The sequence below is a fragment of the Protomyctophum bolini genome, assembly GCF_963924005.1.
Source record: "Protomyctophum bolini genome assembly, chromosome: 11".
In the NCBI taxonomy this organism is placed as follows: domain Eukaryota; kingdom Metazoa; phylum Chordata; class Actinopteri; order Myctophiformes; family Myctophidae; genus Protomyctophum; species Protomyctophum bolini.
In genome coordinates, this window is record NC_137872.1 from 2,943,937 (window position 1) to 2,971,701 (window position 27,765).

A 27,765-nucleotide genomic window follows, 5' to 3' on the forward strand; every position below is an offset into this window, starting at 1 on the left:
TATCATTCAGCATAAACACTTTATAATAATTACTATCAGAGATGAAAACCAACATACCTTCACCAAAACATCATGAGTGCAATGTTTACATGTATGCAAGTCAGAACTAGTGATCTGAAATGGCTGAAGGAAAGTCTCTCAATGAGAGAGTCTCTCAACACAATTTCAACAAATAAAAGAAAGGCGTGCTGTGATACAACATAATTTTGATATACTAGGAGGCATCCTTATTGGAATTTATTGAGAAGAAATTCAACATGGGGCCTTGAAAAGCGAAATTACTTAACACACTGCAATTGTAGACAATAAGGGCTGTATTTTGCGTGTCTTAAGTACTAGGTCTTATTACCTAACTTGAGTAAACTAAAGACCTGGAGGTTGTGATCAATGCTCTTTGGCCACTCAGAATAGCCAAATGGCATTGATCACGCCTCCAGGTCTTTAGTTTACTCAAGTTAGGTAATAAGACCTGGTTCTTAAGACACGCAAAATACAGCCCAGTGTCACATTTTACCAATAACCCCCACTACTAAGGATTTGCACGATTAATCAATCCCTGTGTCTGACAAAAATATAACTACTAGTTTCAACAGCAGACAGTATACTGTCAATCATCCTTAATAAAAAAAAATAGTAGCCGTTTCTGGTCTAGTGCGTCTGGTCCTGCAGTAGAAAATTGTACTTGCCGAAATCTATATCGTCAGGCAGAATGAGCCTGTCTTCGCGGGCCTTGGACAGCTTCTTTCTCAGAAAGTCCCGTCTCTCAAACCATTCCAGGAGCTCCTCAGAGCTGTGGGCGTAGTCGCAGCTGGCTCCTTCTGGACACTCACTGTCCAACCTGTCGATCACATCAATCCTTACTGTAAATATGTGACCAGATTTGACTGAAGAGACTGCCATCGCGCAAATTACAGCAGAGGAGAAAAACCTTTTTTCGTTTTCTTTTCCAAAATGACTCGTTACATACTAGAGCATGTCTGAAATAAGTGTCGGAGCTGAAATCGACATGTAAATATGAAATAAATGCCCAAACATGTAGAGCTCTATATGTTAGAGACCACAGAAGTGAACCTTTCAAGCCTGTTTTCAAACTGTAACAACCAATATGTCAATTTGAAGCTATGATTCCCTGCTTTCATATGACACGAATTTAAAAAAAAATCCAATGGCAGTCCCTCAGTCAAATGTAGTCACATATGTCAATTTAACCCATTTATTTTAGACGATGAGGATGATTCTGCAAAGGCCTTCTAAATCCTTTACCCCGACAGGTAGCGCAATGCCAGTCCTAGTCTAGTCTAGCAGGACACTGTAGGCCAGATGAAGGTCTTACCTGGGACAGATACTAGTCTAGTCCAGGTCTTACCTGGGACAGATGTCGAGGCCGGGCCCGGGGAAGCGGTAGTTCCAGCTCAAGGCTTCGTCTTCTCCCTCGCAGCTGAAGACGCGGTCCTTGTGTTTCTCAGAGGAGACGTGTTGTCTCCACTGGCGCTCGCTGTTGCTGTTCCTTCCACACAGATGGCAGTGGAACCCACTCTGAAGAGCACAGACATCATGAGATTATTAATAACCACATTACAGACAAATAATAATATGAAAATGTCTAATTACAAGCTGCAAAATAAAAGGATGATGTGCATAATGTACTGTATGTATAAAGCTGAAATGTTTCAGTCACACCTTGAATAATAATAATAATAATAAAAATAAATAATTAATGATAGTTTTTGGGGCTTTTCTGCCTTCATTGGATAGTAAGAGTATAGAATGACAGGAGCAGTGCCGGTTCTAGGCCTTTTGAGGCCCTAGGCAACATATTATACAGAGCCCAAAATGTTTATAAACAAATCACAAATGTTTATAAACAAATCACAAATGTTTATAAACAAATCACAAATGTTTATAAACAAATACCAAAATGTTTATAAACAAATCCCAAATCCCTTGGTCCTACCCCCCCCGACCATGAGACTTACTACAGGTAAACTGGTAGTGGTCCTACCCCCCCCCATGAGACTTACAAATCCCAAATGTTTATAAACAAATCCCAAATGTTTGTAAACAAATCCCAAATGTTTATAAACAAATCCCAAAATGTTTATAAATAAATCACAAATGTTTATAAACAAATCACAAATGTTTATAAACAAATACCAAAATGTTTATAAACAAATCCCAAATCCCTTGGTCCTACCCCCCCGACCATGAGACTGGTAGTGGTCCTACCCCCCCCATGAGACTTACAAATCCCAAATGTTTATAAACAAATCCCAAATGTTTGTAAACAAATCCCAAATGTTTATAAACAAATCCCAAAATGTTTATAAATAAATCACAAATGTTTATAAACAAATCACAAATGTTTATAAACAAATACCAAAATGTTTATAAACAAATCCCAAATCCCTTGGTCCTACCCCCCCGACCATCAGTGCCGGTTCTAGGCCTTTTGAGGCCCTAGGCAACATATTATACAGAGCCCCCCCCCCTCCTGCTTTGCCACGCCGGATAAAAATTTGCCATGAAATTTGCCATGAAAATGCTTCAATCTGGTGCACACAGATCAAAATTAAGAAGCTAGGTGGGGGCCACATGTGGCCAGTAGCCCATGTAAGGGATACATGAAAAAAAAAAATCTTCTCCCTGTGACGAGGCCCCCTCAGTGGTTGAGGCCCTAGGCGACCGCCTAGTTCGCCTATGCCTAGAACCGGCCCTGGACAGGAGTGACAAACAACAAAGGCCATCAGGCTCGGGAATCGAACCTGCGACTGACGGGTTTGCCTTGGTGGGCATTTTGCAGAAACCAAAAAAAAGGTGCAAGAGCCAATCAACACATCATGTGCTCAGGAGGCCCTGTGATTGACACCGATTGTCTCTTTTTTTGGTTTTGACCCAGAACACCCACCCAGCGCTTGGGGCCAGACCTGTCAGGGATGCCGTCACTCTTACCTAGTTGTGACGTCATCCCCTCCTTATATAAGGCATCCACGCCAGCACCAGTCTCTGTCCGATTATTAATTGTCAACGTAGTCAGTATAGAGATCCTAATTCTAAACCTGCAAGTTAAGCATTCTTAACTTGCTCCCAAAACTGAAGAACATCTAAGACTAAAGGTCAGCACTTTCCGCGCTTGCGACCAAGACCCCTCTCCATCCTTACAAGACCGGTCTGCAGAACACAATTTACAATTTAGGCGTTTAGCAGACGCTCTTTTGATCCAGAGTGACTTACATTTAAGCAAAAACAAAAGCATGGCAGTATTGCCATGCCATCACATATATAAAAAGTAGTTATCATGAATCATGTATAAACTAAGAACGTATCTGTAAGCGCCATTTTGAGTCTCCTATCATTGTGGCCAATGATGTCCACTGAGGGGTGTGGTCAAGTTCAGGTTGCCATAGTTACAGGGAGGGTATTTATTTAACCCTGTCCCTATAATGAATTGCAGGTGTTGTTGATAGGAGGCAAACTGTTTTCTGACTGTGCAGACAGACAGGGACTGTTGCATTCACCACGTTTGACTGTTTGTTACTTATGTTATTTGCCTTCAAAGTGTAGGATTTTGTAAGGAAAATAAATATAATTTAATATAATACTCTACGGTCATTCTGGACCTCAGTTCTTTCAGCACACGTCTAAACTTCCTCATCCGTCAGCAGCCCGTAGCACCTAATGCAGGGATTTATAGGCGCTACAGTATCTCTGTCAACACACATGATAATGTGAATTTGTGTGACCGAGATGGTTTACCAGGATAGTATAGTCTTGAAGAAATAACACATGTTGAGACAAAACATGTGTGGTTGTGATACACTGGCCATTACGCGTGAAATGCGATCTCTACCCACCAGCGGTACAGCGTAGTCTGTTGGCATGGCGATGTTCTTCTCCTCGCTGACGACCACGGTCGGGGTGGGCGTGGCCTCGTCTGACTGGCGGTTGTGGCCCGCCACGGACAGCCACATGTCGTACATCTGCCCCAGTGTATGAGCTGCAGTGACAGATGTTAATGAAAGATGATTAATGGCAGATTGTACTGGCATCAAAACACAGCTGTCTAAAGCTAAAGTGTTACACAGTGAACATGTGCCAAAACAAAGCACATGTAACCCATTTAGGCCTGACCTCAAAATTAAATCAAAATTAAATCTTCTAAATCCTAAATTTTCTGAAAAAAATATTTTCACGATTTTTCAAAAATAGCATACCTACAAGCTCGTAGTGCGGCACTCGGTGGCGCGCTATGAGCTTGTAGATCTGCTATTTTTCCAATAGCTAAAAGCTAAATTATAACATAATGTTTAAAAACACCAAAAGGGGTTCCCATGGGGAAACCTAAATGGGTTAGGCCTGAGGCCGATTCTAAAAACGCCTCTAAATCCTGACCTAAGTTTTCTGGAAAAACTTCAAATATTTATATAGCAGCATCAACATTTTTTACATTTTTTGAATACTGTACAGAACCCCAAAATGGGTTCCCGGGCCTGAGGGGGTAAAACACCAAAAAAGGGTTCCCCCGCCCAGAATGGCATAAGGATTGATTTGGTCCACTCCAAACTGTCACCTGCTGCCTTAATTTGTCTTTTCGTTAAATTGTGACTCTAAAAATCTACATCCAGCAACACGAATAAACAAACCATGTAGGAATAGGATTATGATTGTTAATAATACGACTACAACTCAGTCAATTACATCAAGCAGTGTAAATATTATCACTTCTTTCATGCGATATAGGGAATCCGTGCAGTTGTGTAATGGCTAATAATCGCTAGTATTAAAACATCTGGTGTTGACAGCAGTGTTGTCAACTCACCATCGTTGTTCTTCATGAACGTCCACATCTCCTTCTCTTCCTGGCTGTGAGCATACGTACAGTTCCCTATGTAGTTGCACTTCTTCTGATTCACCACCTGGACACACATCTGCAAGGACAAATTATGAATGATTGACCACCTGGACACACATCTGCAAGAATAAAATTATGAATTATTCACCACCTGGACACACATCTGCAAGGACAAATTATGAATGATTCACCACCTGGACACACATCTGCAAGGACAAATGATGAATGATTCACCACCTGGACACACATCTGCAAGGACAAATTATGAATGATTCACCACCTGGACACACATCTGCAAGGACAAATTATGCTTAAGGAACATTCTACAACAGGTCGTTTCGAGGAAGCTGAATCTGATTGGTTGAAACAGCCTTCTAGCTGTGGGTTAAAAACCAGCACCGTTCACCAACTAATCAAAACAAAGAATTCAGCTGCTCTGTTCTCCCAGAGCGCTAGCAAACTGGGTGGCTAGGCTAGCTAGTTTCTTGGGACATTTGTGGTCGTAGTGACTACATCTGTCATTAAAAATATATATTTTTCTGCGATTTTCTTAGTTTTAAGGGTAACTGTTGTAGACACCCTCTCGTGTAATATTGCTTAAATAAACATTCTGATTCACAAAAAAAACAGTACAGTAGTACAGTAGTGCATCCCGTGGATGCAGAGGTGGTTGTTTTATCGCGTCCCTTATCCCATTCTGACCGGGAACCCGTTTTGGTGTTAGCATCATGTTATGCTTTAGCTATTGAAAAATAGCAGATCTACAAGCTCATAGCGCGCCACCGAGTGGCGCGCTACGAGCTTGTAGGTCTGCTATTTATTTATTTATATAGACTAAGACTGACTAAATCTAAAAAAAATGCCTGCCAAAAACAACACTGATTCATGGCCGCAGCCGTTATTAGAAACGAACAGTGAAGAGAGACAGGGGCAGAGAAGGAGGCAACGTTCCAAAACAACGATAATGTTTTTAAAGCGCTTTCCCATCCAAGTGCTCGGAGCATTTCACAATGGTTCATTCATTCATGATACATTGGGAGGTGAAGCGGTGAACAGTCGACTCGATGCCAGCGCCCTCACTTCCCAAATTCACACACCAATGGTGGTCAAACTCACACCGACCGACTCATTGGAGGCCATGTAGGGTTCAGTTGTCTTGTAACAAGACAACTCACCCCGTTTCTGTTTTCCTCCCAGAGTTTCCCCCAGTGAGGGGTGGGTGGGAGAGGCTGGACAGCAGACGGCTGGACTTTGAATTTCTCTAACTATAAACTTTCATGACAGCAGAACAGCCCAAGTACAAATATAATTTATGAAAAGCTACTACAGTGAAGTCTGTTCACAGAAGTTGTTGTAGGATATGTGGGGATTATCTGACGAGGTACCATTTGAGGGGGCAAAACCTTACATTATACTAAATAATACTAAATTGTTTATAGGGTCAATGTAAGTAAAATAATTTAGCCTTTCCACAGGAGTATCTTTTTATATTTTTCCAAAAAGAATACAGCCAGCCAATAGCATATTACAAAGTTATCCCCCTCACTGGGGAAAATTCCGGGAGGAAAAACGGGAAAGCACCGGGGTGAGTTGTCCGGGAGGCGGCCTTTTTTCCCCGACAGCATTCTAGCCGACGGGGCAACGATCCGATCCGCAGCGGGGGGACATTCGCTGCGATGCGAAAAAGCGATGGTCCGACATGCGCTGCTCCCGTGCTTGCGGTTAGGGTTAGGTTAGGATTGAGGTTTCGGATCAATATGTTGTCGGAAAAAAGACCTGCACCCGAGTTGTCCAGTATTCCAGTGTCTTGCCCAAGGGCACTTTGACAGGAGGATTCAAACCTCCGACCCACGGATCATTGGACGACCTGCTCTACCTCTTGAGCCACAGCCGCCCTATATAACATGTTGAACTATCAAATTATCAATAAAATAATCACAATTATGTGATTGATGATGCACATTTCTGCAATAATATACAGAGTAGAAAAACAGTCACATGGCAGCTAAAAGAACCAAAGAACCCACCTCATACTGCAGCGGGTGGTTCTTGGCGTGAGGCAGCGACCGACAGGAAATCCACTTATTCCTGTCCAAGGACCTCACCAGCAGCACGCGGCGCTCCTTGATCCAACTGAATTAAGAAGATGGACAGAAAATGAAAATGAGGAGGGGAAAGGAACTGGTTGGAATAACGTGTTCCTTCCACGCGCTAAAGGAACTGGTTGGAATAACGTGTTCCTTCCACGCGCTACGTCCAACCAGGGAAACTCCCCCCTGTCAGGTGTAAAGGAGCAACTTGGACACTCAGGCATGAAGGAAGCATGAGTTCAAGTCCGTTGCTCTCCCCTTGTCCCCCATATATGGGGACTAGGTTGGCGGAGCGTGTGTAGAGCCCAGGATCACATTAGATGATTGACACAGGGGTGGAAAATGGGTTACAAAATCGTGGGATAAAAAATATATTAAAAAAAAAGAAATTTAATTTGACTCATTTGGTTTTATTTTCCAATTTGGCTACATTATATTATTTTTTTCCACAACTGCTCAGTTTTTTTTACCAGCTTGTGGAGCAAGTTGGTCTAAATACTGAATTTAGCGCAGCGAAAGGAAAGGAAAGGTACCATGTTTACCCAGGGTAACTGGACTAAGGAAAGGAAAGGTACTATGTTTACCCAGGGTAACTGGACTAAGGAAAGGAAAGGTACCATGTTTACCCTGCAGGGTAACTGGACTAAGGAAAGGAAAGGTACTATGTTTACCCAGGGTAACTGGACTAAGGAAAGGAAAGGTATCATGTTTACCCAGGGTAACTGGACTAAGGAAAGGAAAGGTACTATGTTTACCCAGGGTAACTGGACTAAGGAAAGGAAAGGTACTATGTTTACCCAGGGTAACTGGACTAAGGAAAGGAAAGGTACCATGTTTACCCAGGGTAACTGGACTAAGGAAAGGAAAGGTACTATGTTTACCCTGCAGGGTAACTGGACTAAGGAAAGGAAAGGTACCATGTTTACCCAGGGTAACTGGACTAAGCTCAAGAACTTGTTTACAGCCAGTTCAATGCCTTGTCCAAGGGCACTTCAGCGGTGGTGATTTTAACGTGCCGGTCCGGGGATACGAACTATAGCGACCTTCCGGTATCAAGACCGCTCCGCAAACCGTTCGGCCACCGCTGCACCACGACTGATGCTGCGCTAGTCGGATTGGCTGTCCTTTAAGCCAATGGGGAGCCCACCACAATGCCTTCCAATACTCAAGTTCAATAATGTAAACTGTATGTTTTATTAGACCGAAACAGCCCAAACTGATTTACATCACAGGCAAAATAATTCAAAACATGGAAATGATCCATGTTCCCAAACATCCACTACACAAAATAACCCATTCTGGGTGGGAACCCATTTTGGGTGTTAGCATTATGTTATGCTTTAGTTTAGCTATTGAAAAATAGCAGATCTACAAGCTTGTAGATCTGCTATTTTTGAAGAAAAAAATCGAAGAACGACTGACATAGAAACATAGCTTTTTCAGAAAACTGTCAGGATGTAGAAGTCATTTTTTAGTATCTGATCTCAGGTCAGAATGGGATAAATTACATTGCCTGGAATGGATGGATGGAGGTCTTGATGCTCACCTGTGACTGGCCTTGGCTGTGCAGTATTTAAGGGCTCTGTCGGGCTCACTGACGAGGCCGTCGCGCCAGCACGTAGCGCACGCAAACTTCATCCTCAGGTTGGGGTTCAGGCTCTTGTCTCCTCCTCCTGGTCCTTTGGTTCGGCTGACACCTCCTCCTGCTCCTCCTCCTCCTCCTGCTCCTCCCCCCACGGCCGCCCCCACAGAGGAGGGGGGTTTGGAATCCTAACATAAAGCCAAGATAGGGTGAGAAGTTCAGTCACACGAGAGAGACTCGGAGTAGAACCGCTGCTCCTTCGCCTGGAAAGGAGTCAGCTGGTGGTTCGGGGCATCTGGTTAGGATGCCTCTCGGGCGTCTCCCTAGGGAGGTCCTCGACGCACGTCCCACTGGGAGGAGACCCCGGGGCAGACCAAGGACCACGTCCCACTGGGAGGAGACCCCGGGGCAGACCAAGGACCACGTCCCACTGGGAGGAGACCCCGGGACAGACCAAGGACCACGTCCCACTGGGAGGAGACCCCGGGGCAGACCAAGGATCACGTCCCACTGGGAGGAGACCCCCGGGGCAGACCAAGGACCACGTCCCACTGGGAGGAGACCCCGGGACAGACCAAGGACCACGTCCCACTGGGAGGAGACCCCGGGGCAGACCAAGGATCACGTCCCACTGGGAGGAGACCCCCGGGGCAGACCAAGGACCACGTCCCACTGGGAGGAGACCCCGGGGCAGACCAAGGATCACGTCCCACTGGGAGGAGACCCCGGGGCAGACCAAAGCGCAGTTGGAGGAAACACATCGACTCACTGGCCTTGGAACGTCTCGGAATCCCCCCCAGGAGGAAGTCACTAATGTTGCTCTGGAGAGGGAAGTCTGGAGCTCTCTGGTGGAGCTGTTGCCCCCGCGACCCGACTACGGCTAAGTGGTTGAAGATGGATGGATGGATGGACATACGCCAAGTACAGTAGTTGTACATTTTCATTTGAATGATCTTTCAACTGTATCTATATTTTAGAGCCGATGAAGAATTTTGTTCCTTTAGTGTAATATGCTTTAGGATATTTTTTCTTAATTTGCACAAAACCCTGTGTATATTCTGGAAATTCACATTTCCTACCTACATACTGTCATTAACGTTTAGCTGTACAGTGTATTACAGTTTTGGTGTGGCATATTTTGTTTTCCTTTGTTATTTTATTGTGTTTAATTGTAATTGCGATATGGGTCTGAAGTCTGAACTAAAGATTGAATTGAATGTGTGGGTTTATCCTTCACATTATCCATTTGCACAAATGTCTTTGTGCAAATTTCACATTGATAAAAAACAAAGCTTTAACTTCAACTAATCTCACTTACTATGCACTACACCAAAACTTACTAGCCTTGAAATTTTACATGAAAAATAATAGAATATCCCACCAAAAGTTTGATCGGCAAAGGAGAGGAAGAAATGTAATGCTCGTGAAAACAAACAAAGACTATAGTAGAGTAACAGAAGCCCCTTTTGCATTGCCCATTTAATGCATTCTGGACGGGAACCCGTTTTGGTGTTTTAACTAAGCATTATTTAGCTATTGAAAAATAGCAGATCTACAAGCTCGTACGAGCTTGTAGGTTAGGTCTGCTATTTTTGAAAAATCGTGAAAATGCGGCACAAATCGTTGAATATAATATTCTTTCAGAAGACTTTCTATTTATTTCGACGTCAGGCCTAAAACGGGTTAAAAGGCAGAAATGTATGGACGACATGGAGTCCAAAACAATGCATGGGATGCATTGTTGTTTTGCAGCATTCGCCGCGGCTACGAGACCGAATTGATATTTCAGGGGTGTAGCGTCTAAGATTTGTGCACCTTTTTTCCTACATCAAACCACTCGATGCTTCTCTTCAATTTCTCCTCCGACACATCTCTGATCACACAAACGGCGATTTGCAATCATTAATGACAATAGGGAATTTTAAAGACTGAGTGCCGTGATTTTACTGATTATACCAGTTAGAATTATTTTCCAAAAAGTGTAAAGGCTCATACATAGTCTGGATTTACGGTGGTGGGGTGACCACCGAACAACAACATGACGTCACTGAGCCGCGGTGAAGAGCAAACCACCGCCACCGCTCCAGCCCTTCTCTCTGTTTTTACTCACCACCGCTCAACGTTATTTCAGCTCCGGTGGTCAGCTCACCACCGGAGCGGTGGTCACCTCACCACCGAAAATCTAGACTATGACTATGAATAGGCGTTAAGAAAGTTTTAAAATTATGTTTTCCATGTGGCCACGCCCCCAACCAGTTCCACTGCAAAAGCCTTTTGACTCAAAGGCTTTCAGAAGAAACCAAAAATACACAGGTAAGACATATTTGCATATTATTTATAACCACACCTGGGGGGTCTATTAGAGAAATACTAACTCCATAGTCACATACAAAAAAACCATCTTTAAGCTAAATTATTTTAAACAATATTTGGTTAAGCAGACAGACAGACGGACACAAATAAAGAACGAGAAAGACATGGTCACAAGATCTATGTCAATGACCATGTCAGATACAGCATTATGTTATACTTTAGCTATTGAGAAATAGCAGATCTACAAGCTCAATATTCTTTCAGAAGACTTTTCTTTTTTCTTTCCGATGTCAGGCCGAAATGGAATAGTGCAAGGCTCAACTTACTTTCAGCACTTTCTGTTTGTCTGCAAAATTCGCATTCCGTTGCTGTTCCTGATGATATTTTCTAGATTTCTCCTCAATTTCCTCAGGTGTGATACCTATAGATATAGACAGACAGACAGACAGACAGACAGACACAGACAAACAGAGACAGAAAGACAGACAGACTTCAGTGTGTGACTGTGTGAACCCCAGGAGAAATTATGTGAGTCTGCTGCCACCTGCTGGATTTGACTAAGAATGCAGTTGTAGGTGTAACGCTATCACATTATCACATTAACCCATTCTGACTAGACTAAACACCAAAACATTCCAGGTGACTAAAATGTGACTAAAACTAAATGAAAGCTATTCAAGAGACTATGACTAAAACTAAAATCAAAATGTGCTGCCATAAACAACACTGGCTCCAAGAGATGGGTTAAATGCGGAGAACAGATTTCACTGCGGTAACGTGTGTGACTTTGACAAATCGTACCCGAGTCTCTCTCCACCTTCCAGGTCTGCAGCTCAATGACAGAATGGGCGTAGTGGCAGTTGTCCCCGTAGTGGCACCGGGTCGCGTGGCGACACAGCTCCACAAGGCACTTCTGAACCAGGGGGCGGATCTTGCTGTAGCTCTCAATGTTGGACATCGCAAAGACCAAACACCTGAGGACGAGAGAAAGGACAGTTTAACCCATTTAGGCCTGAAAAAAATGTCTTCTTAATCCTGACAGTTTTCTGAAATATCTATGTTTCTAGGCCTATATCACTCAATATTTCATGTCAAGGACCCCAGAAATGATCTGTAATTGGCCTCCGACCCCCATCTGAAAATATGTTGTTCCAGGGACCCCCCCCCAGAAGCAAAGATTTGAGTTAAAAACGTTTGTTCTGAAAAAATATATTCCAAATTTGAGGCACATTTTCACGATTTTTCAAAAATGGCAGACCTACAAGCTCATAGCGCGCCACTCGGTGGCGCGCTATGAGCTTGTAGATCTGCTATTTTTCAATAGCTAAATTATAACATAATGTTTAAAACACCAAAATGGGTTAATAATAATAATAATAATAATGAATTGCATTTTTATAGCGCTTTTCCAAGTGCTCAAAGTGCTTTACAACGGTTCATACATTCATACATTGGGAGGTGAAGCGGCGAACAGTCGACGCCTGCGTCCTCACTTCCCACATTCACACACCGATGGTGGCGAGCTCACACACCGACCGACTCATTGGAGGCAGGCAGTGTAGGGTTCAGTGTCTTTGCCCGAGGACACTTCCACATGTGGACAGGAGGAGGAGGAGGAGCCGGGATTCGAACCGCCGACCCAGGGATCATTGGACGACCTGTTCTACCTCCTGAGCCACAGCCGCCCATTTGTGTGTGTGTGTGTGTGTGTGTGTGGTTAGCCTTCCTGGGTCCATAAGCAAAGTTCTGTCTCCCCTACCTGCACCATACCATGTAAAAATCTTTGAGTTTAGCATACCTAAATTATTAATAATAGCCGACATACAAGCTTCACAACGCGTGGGCTTTGGGAGCGGAGCATACATTAGACGTATTGTTCCATTAGCAGCCATAAAACTCTGGCTTCGTCCCTGAAATGCAGCCTACTGTGTACGTTGTGCTAAAAATGTTTACTCTGGTGAAAGTGAACAGCCATTACTTCCTCCTGGTTTTAGCTGTACCGTCAGTGGCTTTGATGTTGTCCTTGTTTCCTGTGTTTACAGCTAAATAGCCAACTTGACTGGAATAAAGCATATTAGCCCATTTAGGCCTGACGTCAAAATGTAATACATTTCTTCTAAATCCTGACAGTTTTCTGAAATGTCTGTATCAGTGGTGCTCAATATTTCATGTCAAGGACCCCAAAGATTTATATGTAATTGGCCACCGATCCCCATCTGAAAATATGTTGTTCCAGGAACCTCTCAGAAGCAAAGATTTGAGTTAAAAACATCCTGAAAGAATATATATACCCGTAATTTCCGGACTATAAGCCGCGACTTTTTACCCATGATTTGTACCCTGCAGCTTATACAACGGTGCGGCTAATCTATGGATTTTTACAGCTGACGCAGAGCCATCTAAGGCTCTGAGCTAACGAAACGGCCACTAGGGGGCCACCTGCGGCTTATAGTCCGGTGCGGCTTGTATACGTACATATTTGGGATTTTCCCTAAATTTGGCTGGTGCGGCTTATATTCAGGTGCGCCTTATAGTCCGGAAATTACGGTATATCCAAAGACTTGCAACACATTTTCAAGATTTTTCAAAAAAATAGCAGACCCTACAAGCTCGTAGCGCGGCACCGTACATACATGCTTGTAGATCTGCTATTTTTCAAGAGCTAAAGTATAACATAATGCTGGGGTTCCCGTATAGAATGGGTTTTAGGGTATGAAATGCATCAATGGAATTGTAAGAACACGGCAATGCGGCATTATTAGCCCGAAACAGACGGAAAGTAGAATCGTCTCCATGGCCCATAATACAATGTCCCTTTAACCCATTCTGACCGGGAACCCGTTTTGGTGTTAGCATCATGTTATGCTTTAGCTATTGAAAAATAGCAGATCTACAAGCTCATAGCGCGCCACCGAGTGGCGCGCTACGAGCTTGTAGGTCTGCTATTTTTGAAAAATCGAAGAACGACTGACATTTTTAGAATCTGATCTCAGGTCAGAATGGGTTAATCAGACCAGTGCTGTGTCCAGTGGAAAACCTCGTATGAATCTGATCTCAGGTCAGAATGGGTTAACCAACTCACTTATTGGCCTCAAAGACGTGTCCGCCCTGCGGGTTGGAGCAGATGGTGGGGTCATCCGTGCAGGGTCGACTGATGATGCGAGTGGGTTTAGCGTCAAAGCACTCCTGGAGGAAAGAAACAACAACAGAAATATATGGAGGGGAGAGAGAGAGAAAAAGAAACCATGGACCTGAAGAGACTGCAGTGCACACGCACTTAAACTGGCCCACTTTAGCACTGTAGTCACTTTAGCACAGCCCAGGTAATGCACTCCTTGTAACGTATATATGTATACTTTTTTTGCCCCTATTCTACCACGGCTCAGTCAGTGGCCGTACGGTAGAGTGAGTAGGAAACCGGTTTCGCCTCCCGGTCGCGATAGGTTTACATTTTTATACTATTAAATGTTATTACACTGAGTGTGTGGTTTTGGGGGTGTTGTTATGTGCCTGCGGATAGACACACATGGCACACCAAAGCATGGTGCTGTTTTGTTCGCGCTTTCTGGCGCCTAAATGTTTGCTCTGAATGGATTGTTTTGATGACATGTACAGTATCTATGTAACTTTGAATCTTTGATGTATTTATATGATGTTTTTGTATGTAATTCCAAGCCTTGATTGCGAACGCAGTGAGCACTTACTATGAGACCTAGCAGATCATGTCTGTCTGTGTGTCTGTCCCGCTATACGTCCAAATATGGAGTGTGTCGCATCAGCAATCACTCAGCTCCATATATGGGCACATAAGGGGCCAGGTCCACATATACAGTAACAGCGGGACAGACACACAGACAGACAGACAGACAGACAGACAGACAGACATGATCTGCAGGGTCTCAGCTGCGTTCGCTTCCCGCGTTTGCGCGTCTTACTGGTATATGTACTGTGATGCCTTGTAACTTGTGGAAAGTTAATAAAATAAAAAGGATACAAAAACATTTTGTATACTCCCATTTGCATGCTTGTTTTGTGTGTGTGTGTGTGTGTGTGTGTGTGTGTGTGTGTGTGTGTGTGTGTGTGTGTGTGTGTGTGTGTGTGTGTGTGTGTGTGTGTGTGTGTGTGTGAGAGAGACTAACCTGACAGAGCAGCATGAACATTCCTTTGTGTTCCACTATTAACTGCGTGACAACGTGCGCGACGTCCTGCGTTCCTCCAAACAGCATGGACCGGACCATGGTTCCCTTCCGTTCTTCCGTCCACACGTCGATCTCCAGCTGGTTGTACGCGAAGGTGCAGTTCTCTCCGAACTTACACGTGCCCACGTCGCCCGACAGCATCAGCTCTGGACAATGAGAAGGAACGCACAACTGTCAGACATATGTAATGTAACCACATTTGACTGAGAGACTGCCATCGCGCAAATTCCAGCTTTTCACCAGAGGAGAAAAACCTTTTTTTTTTATGAGTTTATAGCACAGGCAGACTCTTCACATACTAGGGCATGTCTGAAATTAGTGTCAGAGCTGAAATCGACATGTAAATATGAATTAAATGCTTAAACATGTAGCTATAGGTGTAATGTTAGAGACCATTCAGAGGACATGTAAATATGAAATAAATGCTTAAACATGTAGCTATAGGTGTAATGTTAGAGTCCACAGAAGACATGTAAATATGAAATAAATGCTTAAACATGTAGCTATAGGTGTAATGTTAGAGTCCACAGAAGACATGTAAATATGAAATAAATGCTTAAACATGTAGCTATAGGTGTAATGTTAGAGACCACAGAAGACATGTAAATATGAAATAAATGCTTAAACATGTAGCTATAGGTGTAATGTTAGAGTCCACAGAAGACATGTAACTATGAAATAAATGTTTAAACATGTAGCTATAGGTGTAATGTTAGAGACCACAGAAGACATGTAAATATTAAATAAATGCTTAAACATGTAGCTAGGTGTAATGTTGGAGACCACAGAAGACATGTAAATATTAAATAAATGCTTAAACATGTAGCTATAGGTGTAATGTTAGTGTCCACACCACAGAAGTGAACCTTTTCAAGCCTGTTTTCTCAACTCGCTGTTTATCTGCAAGACATTATACTCTATAAGCCATATCTCCAAAACTGGTGGGTCAAACTGAACAACCAATATGTCAATTTGAAGCTATGATTCCCTGCTTTCATATGACATGAAAAACGAAAATTCAGTCCCTCAGTCAAATTTAGTCACATATAGAGGGAGTGGATAATTCTTATATACGGTGTATATATATATATTGATACTATATGTTACCTCATGGCTGTGGTCAGACACAGAATATTTATTTTATACTCTATGCCCGGCTAAAGGCACGCCGGAGAACCTTGAATTCAGCCCGTCTCTCTCTGCGTTTGTCTGTCTGTCTGCAGCTAATCTCTCTAAATACTACGGCCACCAGGCTCCGCCAGGACTGCAATGAACACATTGGGCAGTGGGTGGCGCTGGCATCTCCATCCTGGTCATGATGTCACAATAGGCCATTATTCTGTAAAAGATAGGCCAACCCTGAGCGGTTCCACCGCGGCATATTATACGACAAATCATTATCCGGCATTCGTCACCGTCTCTGCTACTGTATATGTTTTCCAATCTCCGTCAATTTCTATGCCAGCCTTTGGTCGTTGGATGTGCATAATCTATAATCTATATATATCTATGACAAATGTATGTACTGCAGTCAGTGTTGGGGTTATGCACAGGCTATATAACCTCGCATCACCAGGCTTTCCTAAACGTTGAGTCTACAAAAACTATATTGTATGACAGACAGACATCACTGACAAAATAATCCTTGGCATTTGATTTAATCTCTTCAATAAGCGTCGAGCATGCAGCACCATCACCACAAGCTGTATTTCTTTTCACGCATGCGCTACTGAAACATTAAACGGGATTATTATTATTAAGTAAAACTATCCAGAATGTGTAACACGGGTAAAGTAACGCATCACTCTGAAAGTTAAACTATAGTTTATCACCTGTTCAGTCGTTCTGAAACGGACATAAGCGTTTGTAATCATCCTAATCCTTGTGGATATAACTCCATATACAGTAGGTCCTCTCAGTGGCCTTGTGGTTAGAGTGTCCGCCCTGAGACTGGGAGGTCGGGGTTCGATCCCTGGCCAGGTCATACCAAAGACTCCAAAAATGGGACCCACGGCTGGCCAGGGGGAGGCAGTTTAGAGACCTGGATTACTGCATGTTTTTTGTGAGGGTACCTACCCTAGGGGCCACGGGGAGAACATGTGAGGGACTACCTACCCTAGGGGACACGGGGAGAACATGTGAGGGACTACCTACCCTAGGGGACACGGGGAGAACATGTGAGGGTACCTACCCTAGGGGACACGGGGAGAACATGTGAGGGTACCTACCCTAGGGGCCACGGGGAGAACATGTGAGGGACTACCTACCCTAGGGGACACGGGGAGAACATGTGAGGGACTACCTACCCTAGGGGACACGGGGAGAACATGTGAGGGTACCTACCCTAGGGGACACGGGGAGAACATGTGAGGGTACCTACCCTAGGGGACACGGGGAGAACATGTGAGGGTACCTACCCTAGGGGACACGGGGAGAACATGTGAGGGTATACCTACCCTAGGGGACACGGGGAGAACATGTGAGGGTACCTACCCTAGGGGACACGGGGAGAACATGTGAGGGTACCTACCCTAGGGGACACGGGGAGAACATGTGAGGGTACCTACCCTAGGGGACACGGGGAGAACATGTGAGGGTACCTACCCTAGGGGACACGGGGAGAACATGTGAGGGTACCTACCCTAGGGGACACGGGGAGAACATGTGAGGGACTACCTACCCTAGGGGACACGGGGAGAACATGTGAGGGTACCTACCCTAGGGGACACGGGGAGAACATGTGAGGGACTACCTACCCTAGGGGACACGGGGAGAACATGTGAGGGTACCTACCCTAGGGGACACGGGGAGAACATGTGAGGGACTACCTACCCTAGGGGACACGGGGAGAACATGTGAGGGTACCTACCCATGCAAGGAGTGTGTGCTCTTCGCCATTTTGCATCTAAATCACTGTTTTTTTTTTAGCATCCTTACCTTTACAAATCATAAATGGCCCACCATGGACCCGGACAGGAACCGTTCGTATCCTGGTCCACTCCATACCAGACCCGGCCCTCCTCCTGCACAGCAGAACGTCCTGTTTACAGGTGTGGACGAGGCCCGGCTTGTGAACAAAACTATATACTCCTTTACCTGAAAAAAAGAGAAAGGGGCATTTAGACCATTTAGACACGAGATCGATTCTACAAATGCCTTCTAAATCCTGACACTTTTATGAAAAACTCATGTTTCTATATCAGTCGTTCTCAAACATTTTCATGTCAAGGACCCCCAAAAATATATGTAATTGGCCCGCCGACCCCCATCTGAAAATATGATGTTCCAGGGACCCCCCCCCCCCCACCCCCCAGAAGCAAAAGATTTGAGTTAAAAACGTCTGACATAATATTCAAACATTTGGGCCACATTTTCACGATTTTTCAAAAATAGCACACCTACGAGCTCGTAGCTATGAGCTTGTTAGATCTGCTTTGAATCTGCTTTTTCAATAGCTAAAGTACAACATAATGCTTAAAGGGACACTTCACCCTTTTTGCAAAAAAATATATGTTAATGACGTTTAGAAGCTTTAGATCGCTTTCCTGGGGGTCTTTATATGTGTAATATGTGGTTTTAGATATTTTAGATTGTAGCAGTGAGCCTGTTGTCTCTGATGTCATGGACACTGGTCTCACTACCTTCCTGGACTACAATTCCCATAATTCTTTGGTGCACTGCTCCTCCTTGTGGATAGGGGGGAAAGCTGTCTTACTGAGACAACATGTAGTCCAGGAAGGAAGTGAGCCCAGTGTCCATGACATCAGAGACAACAGGCTCACTGCTACAATCTAAAATATCTAAAACCACATATTACACACATAAATACCCCCAGGAAAGTGATCTAAAGCTTCTAAACGTCATTAACATATATTTTTTTGCAAAAAGGGTGAAGTGTCCCTTTAAAACACCAAAAGGGGTTCCCCTCCAGCCCCAAAATGAGTTATTCATCCTGCAGAGGGAAATTCAGTAAACAAGCGGGAGGTCGACAGGAGGAGACAGAGTCATACCAAAGACTGTAAAAATGGGACCCAATGCCTCCCTGCTTGGCACTCAGCATCAAAGGGTTGGATTGGGGGGTCAGTCCCTGCTTGGCACGCAGCATCAAAGGGTTGGATTGGGTGGGGGGGGGTCGAATCTACTAATCAAATGATTCCCGAGCGCGGCACGGCTGACCGCAAATATATATATATATATATATATTTTTTTTTTTCCACTTAATTTTTATTGAAGGAAGAACAGACACAAACAAAAACTCAACTAACAAGACAATACGGGAAAGAAAAAGAAAAGAAAAAGGACAAAAAGTAAAAGAAAAAAGGCTGCATTTTTCACATTACAGTAAACACTCAATGAAATCCTATTGCAATATCGCTAGGCTGAGAGAAGAGATTCCACTTTTCCCATTTTTTATAGAATTTATCCTCTTGTAGTCTCAGTATGAATGTTAGTTTTTCCATAGAATACAGTTCCTCAATAATGTCCATCCATTGATCTTTCGTTGGTGGGCAAATATATTTTTGAATGAGACTTTCACCCAGTACGAAGCTAAATGTGACACCAAAATAGTAGCATATAAGTTGCTATGCTACTACGGCCACCAAGCCCGCATATAAGTCGATGGGGAAAGTTAATACTTCCGGACGTCATCATCATGATAGCATTGTTTGATAGCCGTTCTTATCACTCCCGAGGGGCGTGACATTCATTGGGCCTTTATAACGACCGTGGCATCCGGTCCATAATAATTGTCAATAAAAACGTCTCGTCGTTTATGGCACTTAATTAAACAGGGAGCGTATAGCATACCTTCCTTGGGGTAACAGGTGGCGCAGGCGGGCATGAAGTCGTGGGTGGGGGCCAGCGGGTTGAAGGCACTTTTCACGTAGCCATTTTGCTTCTTCTGCAGATTTGAGAGTTAAACATTAGTAATATAAACAAACCTTTGTCATTGACCCATTTTGACCTGAGATCAGATTCTAAAAATGTCTTCTACATCCCGACAGTTTTCTGAAAAAAGCTATGTTTCTATGTCAGTCGCTCTTAGATTTTTCAAAAATAGCAGAGCTACAAGCTCGTAGCGCGCCACTCGGAATAGTTTTCATTTAGTTTTAGTCACATTTTACTCACCTGGAATGTTCTAGTTCAGTTCCAGTTTTAGTCGACTAAACGTCATAAGGTTTCAGTCGACTTAAATCTTCAGTTGATTTAGTCGACTAAAATGTGTTTTTCGACAAGCCTTGATATCGTTGTAATGGCAGATTTTACACTTTGGTTGCATGCTGAAAATTTACATTTTTACATTTACAGCATGCAACCTAGCATAAAACTGGATATCTTGTCCACTAGTCCCTCCATGACATTTTAGACTAGTTTTAATTGTTGACGAAATTGTCAGTGTATTTAGTCTTAGTTTTAGTCATCATGGCTATATTTAGTTTCCATGTAGTTTTCGTCAGTGGAAAAGGGTAGTTGACGGACATTTTTCGTTGACGAAATCAACGCTGGATGAGGATAAATAAAGCTTACTTTTTGGTTGAGCTTGGCGAAGCGAGGAGGAAGTTCAACTGCAGTGTAAGAGGACCTGCTGCCTGAGAGGACAAACGTATCAGTTAAGCACCGTGTACACGTTATGGGGACAATACGTTTACAATAAACAAATGTCACTTACTAATTTATTTTTTATTGTGCATTATGTTTATAATATATACCCTTTATTTCTGCATGATTCCAAAACAGACCTAGTTCTACCTTAACCCATTCTGACCTGAGATCAGATTCTAAAAATGTTCTTCTACATCCTGACAGTTCTCTGAAAAAGCTATGTTTCTATGTCAGTCGTTCTTCGATTTTTCAAAAATAGCTAAAGCATAACATAATGCCAACACCAAAAGGGGTTCCCACCCCAAAATGGGTTAATCTCTGGATTTTTCAAAACAACGTAGTCTGTGAACCAATCAAAGAAGACAGGCAGATTCAACTATAATCAACAATGACATTGACCTTGGCTGCGTTTTGGCTGCGAATGCTGAGCTTGAGTTTCCTCCAAAAGACCGGCATGATAGGCATCGCTGGCGGAGTCTAAAGACAAGAGAGATTAGGATTAGGACTCACTGTAAAAAAGTAAAAAAACACAATAAACGTTGTGTGGTGAGATCTTTGGGAGCAGGTGGGGTTGAAAACAGAAGCGGCGCTTGCATTGTTCACTGGAAATGACAGACAGACAGACAGTGCAACTATTTTTCATACCAGACAGTCAATTATTAGATACATGACAAACCACTGATATATTCTGCTCACCAGGTAAACTGAAATCAGAGAGGGAATCGAGGCCTCCTTCTCTGATGACCTCTCCCGGCAACGCTGCCCTCGCCCCGTCGACTACGGGGAAAGAATCCAGGGTGTCTAAGTTGTCGAGGGAGTCCAAGTTGTCGAGGGAGTCCAAGTTGTCCAGAGTGTCCAGGGAATCGAGCACGGACTCGGGAGTATGCTTGTCTATCTTAGGGGTGCTAAGAGTGGGGCGGCCGGTGGCCATTTCCTGGGCAACAAAGAAATCCAGCGATTCATCCAAGTCGTCCAAATCATCAAAACAATTTCCCGCGTCCAGGATTGCTCCGGGCTTCTCGACCGCCCCCAGGCTTTCGTGCGCGCTCGGCTGCGAGTCGAGGAGATCGTCCAGGGACTCCAGATCGTCGAGCATATCCAGAGAGGGTGGATTCACTCCGGTGAATCCACCGGAGTGATTCGCTCCGGTGAATCCACTCCGGTGATTCACTCCGGCGAATCCACCGGAGTGATTCGGTTCGCTGCCGCTGCCGCTAGCACTGCCTACGACTCTGGCTAGGGCGTCCAGGCCGTTTGAGGTCCGCCCGAGGGGGTTCGACATGCCTCGGCCGGGGGTCTTGAGGCTATTATCGCCACCACCGGCAGTACGACTGAAGGCCGAGAAGCAGTCCAGAGAGTTGAGCTCGCTGCCGACGGCCGAGTCGAAGAACGCCGGGGGAAGGCAAGGAGTGGGTGCAGGCAGAACGGAGTGGGGGAGACGGGGTGTGGGGGCCGGCAGAACGGAGTGGGGGAGACGGGGTGTGGGGGCCGGCAGGAGGCGATGAGTGGCCAGAGGTTTAGGGACCGGCAGGGCAGAGGGGGGGAAGGTCATTTGGATCATGGGCAGTGGCTTGCTGCTGTGTTTCACATGAGTCACAGTGTCAGGCAACGCTGCCTGGATGTGAGTCTAAAGGGGAACGGCGAAATGGATCGAAATAAAAATGTAACAAAAGCAGAGAGGGAGAGAAATGGAAAAAGAGAATAAAGTGTTAATTTATTTAGTATCAATTACACATGACAAACGACTGGTCTGTAACAACACTGCGCACGCACGCACACACACACACACACACACACACACACACACACACACACACACACACACACACACACACACACGCACACGCGCACACACCTCAGTAGCCTCAGGTTCATTTGGGAAGCAGTCTAGAAGACTGTCTAGGTCATCTCCCATCAGCTCAAAATCGTCCAGAGAGTCCATGTCAGACACTGAAAGGGTGGCAGAAAACAAAGTTTTTCTTTTCTATTCCTCCTTTCTTTATTAAACATAGAAAACAGGAAGACTAAACAGGAAGGCTGAGTAAAGAGCAAAATGTACAGTATGTTGTAGCTCAAGACAAAATAATTCAAACCTGGTGCACTGCCACTTGCGGTCTTCAAACCATTGGCCGAATTTCGTCCCATCTAAAGTGGACACAGGGGGGGAAAAACGAATTAACATGCAAAACAAAAAAAAGATGATCCATGTCAGCCTTCAGTCTCTTCCGGGAGAAGTGATATCACAAGCAATATGAGAAAAGATTTACACAAAAGACATTGTTATTTATGTATGATCCATGTTGTTTTTCTCAATAGAAAATACAGTGAAATTGTCAGGTGTGTAAAGGAGCAACTTGGACACTCAGGCATGAAGGAAGCATGAGTTCAAGTCCGTTGCTCTCCCCATGTCCCCCATATATGGGGACTAGGTTGGTCTCCCCTTGTCCCCCATATATGGGGACTAGGTTGGTCTCCCCTTGTCCCCCATATATGGGGACTAGGTTGGTCTCCCCTTGTCCCCCATATATGGGGACTAGGTTGGTCTCCCCTTGTCCCCCATATATGGGGACTAGGTTGCTCTCCCCTTGTCCCCCATATATGGGGACTAGGTTGGTCTCCCCTTGTCCCCCATATATGGGGACTAGGTTAGTCTCCCCTTGTCCCCCATATATGGGGACTAGGTTGGTGGAGGGTGTGTAGAGCCCAGGATCACATTAGATAATTGACACAGGGGTGAAAAATGGGTTACAAAATCATTAAAAATATATAACAAAATTAATAAAAATAGAGTGAAAAGAGCTGGCTCCTGCTTCTGGATCACTTCATGGTTCAATGGTGTACATTTGATCCTACTAACCTCTCCACTGGAGACGTAGACATTCCGGGGTTCAAGTCCCAGGTAGACGGAGAGCTCCTGTGCCAGGTCGTTTATCAGTTTGTCCTGCGTAGACTGCAGCTCTGATCGGATCTGTCGTTTACAACAAGGTGAAATATATGAATGAATGAATGAATTATATTTGTATAGCACCTTTCCAAATATAGTTACAAAGTGCTTTACAGACAGGTTATAAAACAGTAATCATAAAAACATCAAAACATCAGAGACAATAAAACATGAAGAAAATAACAGGTCAATAAAACAATTAAAAAGGAAAAACACTTGGCATACAGATGTGTTTTTCAAAGCGTTTTAAAAGAAGGCACTGATTCTGCTAATCTAAGAGCCAATTAAGGGCAGGGAGTTCCAGAGCAAAGGTGCCCGAGCCGCAAAGGCCCGGTCACCCCGAGTGACCAGGCGCGTTGCAGGAGGAACTAGGAGGGCCCTCCCCGATGATCTGAGGCAGAGCACAGGGTTATGGGGTTGCAGCAAATCTCTTATATAAATGGGAGCTAGACCATGTAGAGCTCAATTCTGTAGCTCACAGGGAGCCAGTTGAAGACTAGCTAAAATAGGTGTGATATGTGTGTGATATATATGTATGTATATAGGACACAATATAACAAACAATTGACAAAAGGTTGATTAACACAAGAGCAAGTGCACATGCCTGAAAAGTAAATCATCTATTATAAAATGATACGTACAATTTTAATTACATTTCAATTTAACACTTTGTTTTGTTTTTTACTTTCTGGGGCTGTGTGATAAAAAAAATGTCATATCTCAATTGTTATGGCAAATACCTACATATCTATGAATATGCCTATGGGTTATGTGTAGCAACAGTGAAAACAGCACATTATAGGTAACGGTGCTCTTATTTTACATTCCAGTAGAGCTCTCTGTCAACGTTCAGGTGTTTAGACAGATATCTCGTGTTGTAGGCGGTTACTTCACCTGCCAGAAAGTCTTATTTACATGCCAGGGGCAGGTTGCCAACCCTTAAGTGTCTTAACGCCTACCTGTGCCGGTGAAAACTTAACACATTGTGTGCCCACACAACACTTTCAAAATAGTAACCCAGGGTTCCCACTTTTTACATTCATTCTTTTTATACACATATATATTTTTTTCTTGTTAAGACGTCCACAGACGTCTTGGGCACTACATAGCGGGATTTCCCAGGACGTCTGTGGACGTCTTGCACAAGTTGTGTTTTAACATACTCAACCATTGGCCGGAACCAGTACCTGAGGTGCAGCCAGCAGACTGGCCATGACGCAGCTGTAGGCCTCCCTGTACCGTCGAAGCTCCTTCAAACACATGGCCTTCCTGTAGAGCGTCCTTCGACTTCCTTCACACACCTCCAAGGCGCTGTCACAGTCCTTCACGCCACTCTCATAGTGGCCCTGAGGAGAACCGCAGCAAGCAGGGAAACGGAGTGTGAGAGTGGTGACAAAAGTGCCGACATACATTTCCATAATAAAGGCTCACATACTGTACAAGTGTCAAGAGAGTGTGACTTTGTTGTTATTTATTCATGCACAAACCAACTTCTGACAAAGTCTTGGGGGCGAATTCTCTGCTACGAGTTAGGGCCGATTCATACTCCTATTTTAATGAATAAAAGTCGGTTCGGCGCTGTAGAGCCTACAATGTGACGTCATTTGGCTCTGTAGAGCCTACAATGTGACGTCATTTGAGGTTCGGGGGGGGGGTACCGTCCTAAAGTCGTCTCTTCGGTGCTACTGAAAATTTCTGACGAGCCGAAATCATTTCGGCACTACAGTGGTAAAATAGGAGTATGAATCGGCCCCTTACCCCTTTATGTAGAAAGCACACAGTGTTGTTTAAACAGAGTTAGAGTTAATTTAAAGTACAGGGTAATATCATAAATCTTGTCCATCATTAACTGGTTCAGACCGTACAACGTGTAGGCCACGTCATAAGCAATCCAACCGACGGGTTGCTAGGACACGTCCTAGCCAGGGGGGCAGTCAGACAGATATTTTGTGAAGCCACTGAGGAAATCGGGATTTTCTGAAAGTTCATATAATGGCCTGTTGTGGCGCTGTCATTGGACCCAGAAAAACCCATATCCCCATAGAAGTCCATGTATTTGGGCCCAACTTCACCTAGACTGTATTACCTTAATAAACATGGTCATGAATACTTTCTGCTTCCAGTCACTAGTTTAAAGTCTCATTTCTAATGTCATAATATTATTTTTGGAAAATTACGGTCCCATTTATTTAAAACTTGACCATAAAGTCGCGTATGTTCTGAGGGGCGTGGCTACCGTTACAGTCTATGATCGGGATTCCCCTCCCACTCGAGTCAAAATAAAAACCAACGGAGAAGAAGGGGGGAAGTCCCGCCTCGTTGTCTGGGCCAGTTAATGGCCAGCTGGGCCAAAACGGATCTAGAAAGATGTCGACTTACAATACAAGGACTGACAGGCTTCATTTTACATTCATGTTAGACCCGGAGAACACTTTGTCCATATTTTTTACAGTCTATGGTCCTAGCGCATTGTCAATGATATCAAACGAGAGAAGAATATTCTGAATATGTTTATTTTATTTATTTTTTTAGTTGGCCTTTACAGAGTAAAAGCGGCCATATCTTCCAGGCACTCAGAGCTTCTATTTTGAAGGAATCCCGGCACTAAATGGTAAATGGAAGCATTTATATAATATAGCGCCTTTATCCAAGGAGCTTTACATAGATTGTGCATTACATTCACCCATTCACGCACACATTCACACACTGATTGCAGCGGAAGCCATGCAAGGTACCAACCAGCACATCGGGAGCAATTTGGGGTTCAGTGTCTTGCCCAAGGACACTTCGACATGTAGACAGGAGGAGGAGCCGGGATTCGAACCGCCGACCCATGGATCATTGGACGACCTGCTCTACCTCTTGAGCCACAGACTAGTCGCCCACACAAATTGTTTAAAGGAATGGAAAGTATACTGTTTAACCTGTTTAACCCTGTAATAAACAGTATTGTTGTGCTGCGCAAATTATGCACAAACCAGGAACTAGAACATTATCTCACTAACGTTACTCACACAGCAGTCATTAAATATGATTATTTTTCAAGTAGACTAAGACCATTCCCCACATTTAGTTGAAAAGTCATTGCAACACCTTGTGTAGGTGTGATTTACATATTTGTGGTGCTGTGGACAAAATAGAATAAACTCTTCGACATGCTGTCCCTGCATAACAATCTGACATAAACAAATACATTCATAATGGAGGATGCTCCTTGTGTAAACATTAACATATTAAGGCATTGTAGCATGTAAATGTTGTAACAATGCTTATACAACACACACACGCACGCAATACTTTACCACCCACACTCCCGTTTGCTACAAATACCTAACCTCGCCTCACCAGGCTTTCCACCACCTCGGAGGAAAGCCTGGTCTCTGTTTCAAAAGTCTGTAAGATCCTGTCGGGACTCAGCGGATGATATCGTTACGTCATGTTGTAGTATTGTTTTGTAGTCGACAGGCAGGAAGTGGAACAACAGGCGGCGGCAACTTCCTTTTCTCGCTCAATAAAAGCACTCGTAGCCTGTAGCTTTTATTGAGAAAAGAAAAAGGAAGTTGCCGCCTGTTGTTCCTGCCTGTCGACTACAAAACAATACTACAACATGACGTAACGATATCATCCGCTCCCGGCCGACAGGATCATAATTATACCCTAAATGAAATGGTGCCCAGGCTAACAAATACCCCCAAATCAAGTCTCTATGAGCAGCAGTACCCCAGACCCATAAACACCGGTCTCACCATGTTGTAGTACGCCGTGGCGCGGTTGACATACAGGCTCTCCAGCAGGGCCTTGGAGACGTCGATCTCCTCCGCCGTGGCGTACTGTGCGACGTTCTCCCCCTCGCTGAAGTCCTTGATGGCCTGCACCCAATCCCCATCTCTGAAGGACGCGTTGCCCTCGTCCAAGAGGTTGCACACCAGCTGGATCAGAAAGTTCTGAGAAAAGGAGGGGTTGGGGTGGGGTGGGGAGGTTAAAGTCCTATTCATACTAGTCTGGATTTTCGGTGGTGAGGTGACCACCGCGCCGGTGGTGAGCGGACCACCACCGGAGCTGAAATAACGTTGAGCGGTGGGTGGTGAGTAAAAACAGTGAGAAGGGCTGGAGCGGTGGCGGTGGTGGTGGTTTGCTCTTCACTGCGGCTCAGTGACGTCATGTTGTAGTTCGGTGGTCACCAC

The 27,765-nt window shown here is 44.3% G+C and overlaps 1 protein-coding gene across 1 annotated transcript in view; it reads right to left on the reverse strand.

The window, feature by feature from the left end:
* Positions 1 to 490: 490 nt before the first annotated feature.
* LOC308323724 (zinc finger CCCH domain-containing protein 7B-like) overlaps positions 491 to 27,765 on the reverse strand; it is a 28,988-nt gene continuing 1,713 nt past the window's right edge. The window contains exons 5-24 of the mRNA XM_080775520.1: positions 27,328 to 27,525; positions 24,769 to 24,927; positions 23,495 to 23,605; positions 22,731 to 22,782; positions 22,493 to 22,587; positions 21,334 to 22,264; positions 21,037 to 21,114; positions 20,563 to 20,624; positions 19,843 to 19,936; positions 17,971 to 18,129; positions 14,974 to 15,179; positions 13,917 to 14,020; positions 11,636 to 11,808; positions 11,161 to 11,255; positions 8,486 to 8,709; positions 6,877 to 6,982; positions 4,817 to 4,925; positions 3,852 to 3,994; positions 1,367 to 1,536; positions 491 to 838 (exon numbers count right to left, since the gene is read on the reverse strand). Coding sequence (XP_080631646.1) covers positions 649 to 838; positions 1,367 to 1,536; positions 3,852 to 3,994; positions 4,817 to 4,925; positions 6,877 to 6,982; positions 8,486 to 8,709; positions 11,161 to 11,255; positions 11,636 to 11,808; positions 13,917 to 14,020; positions 14,974 to 15,179; positions 17,971 to 18,129; positions 19,843 to 19,936; positions 20,563 to 20,624; positions 21,037 to 21,114; positions 21,334 to 22,264; positions 22,493 to 22,587; positions 22,731 to 22,782; positions 23,495 to 23,605; positions 24,769 to 24,927; positions 27,328 to 27,525 — 3,459 coding nt within the window. The 3' untranslated portion in view covers positions 491 to 648. The remainder of the gene's footprint in view (positions 839 to 1,366; positions 1,537 to 3,851; positions 3,995 to 4,816; positions 4,926 to 6,876; positions 6,983 to 8,485; positions 8,710 to 11,160; positions 11,256 to 11,635; positions 11,809 to 13,916; positions 14,021 to 14,973; positions 15,180 to 17,970; positions 18,130 to 19,842; positions 19,937 to 20,562; positions 20,625 to 21,036; positions 21,115 to 21,333; positions 22,265 to 22,492; positions 22,588 to 22,730; positions 22,783 to 23,494; positions 23,606 to 24,768; positions 24,928 to 27,327; positions 27,526 to 27,765) is intronic.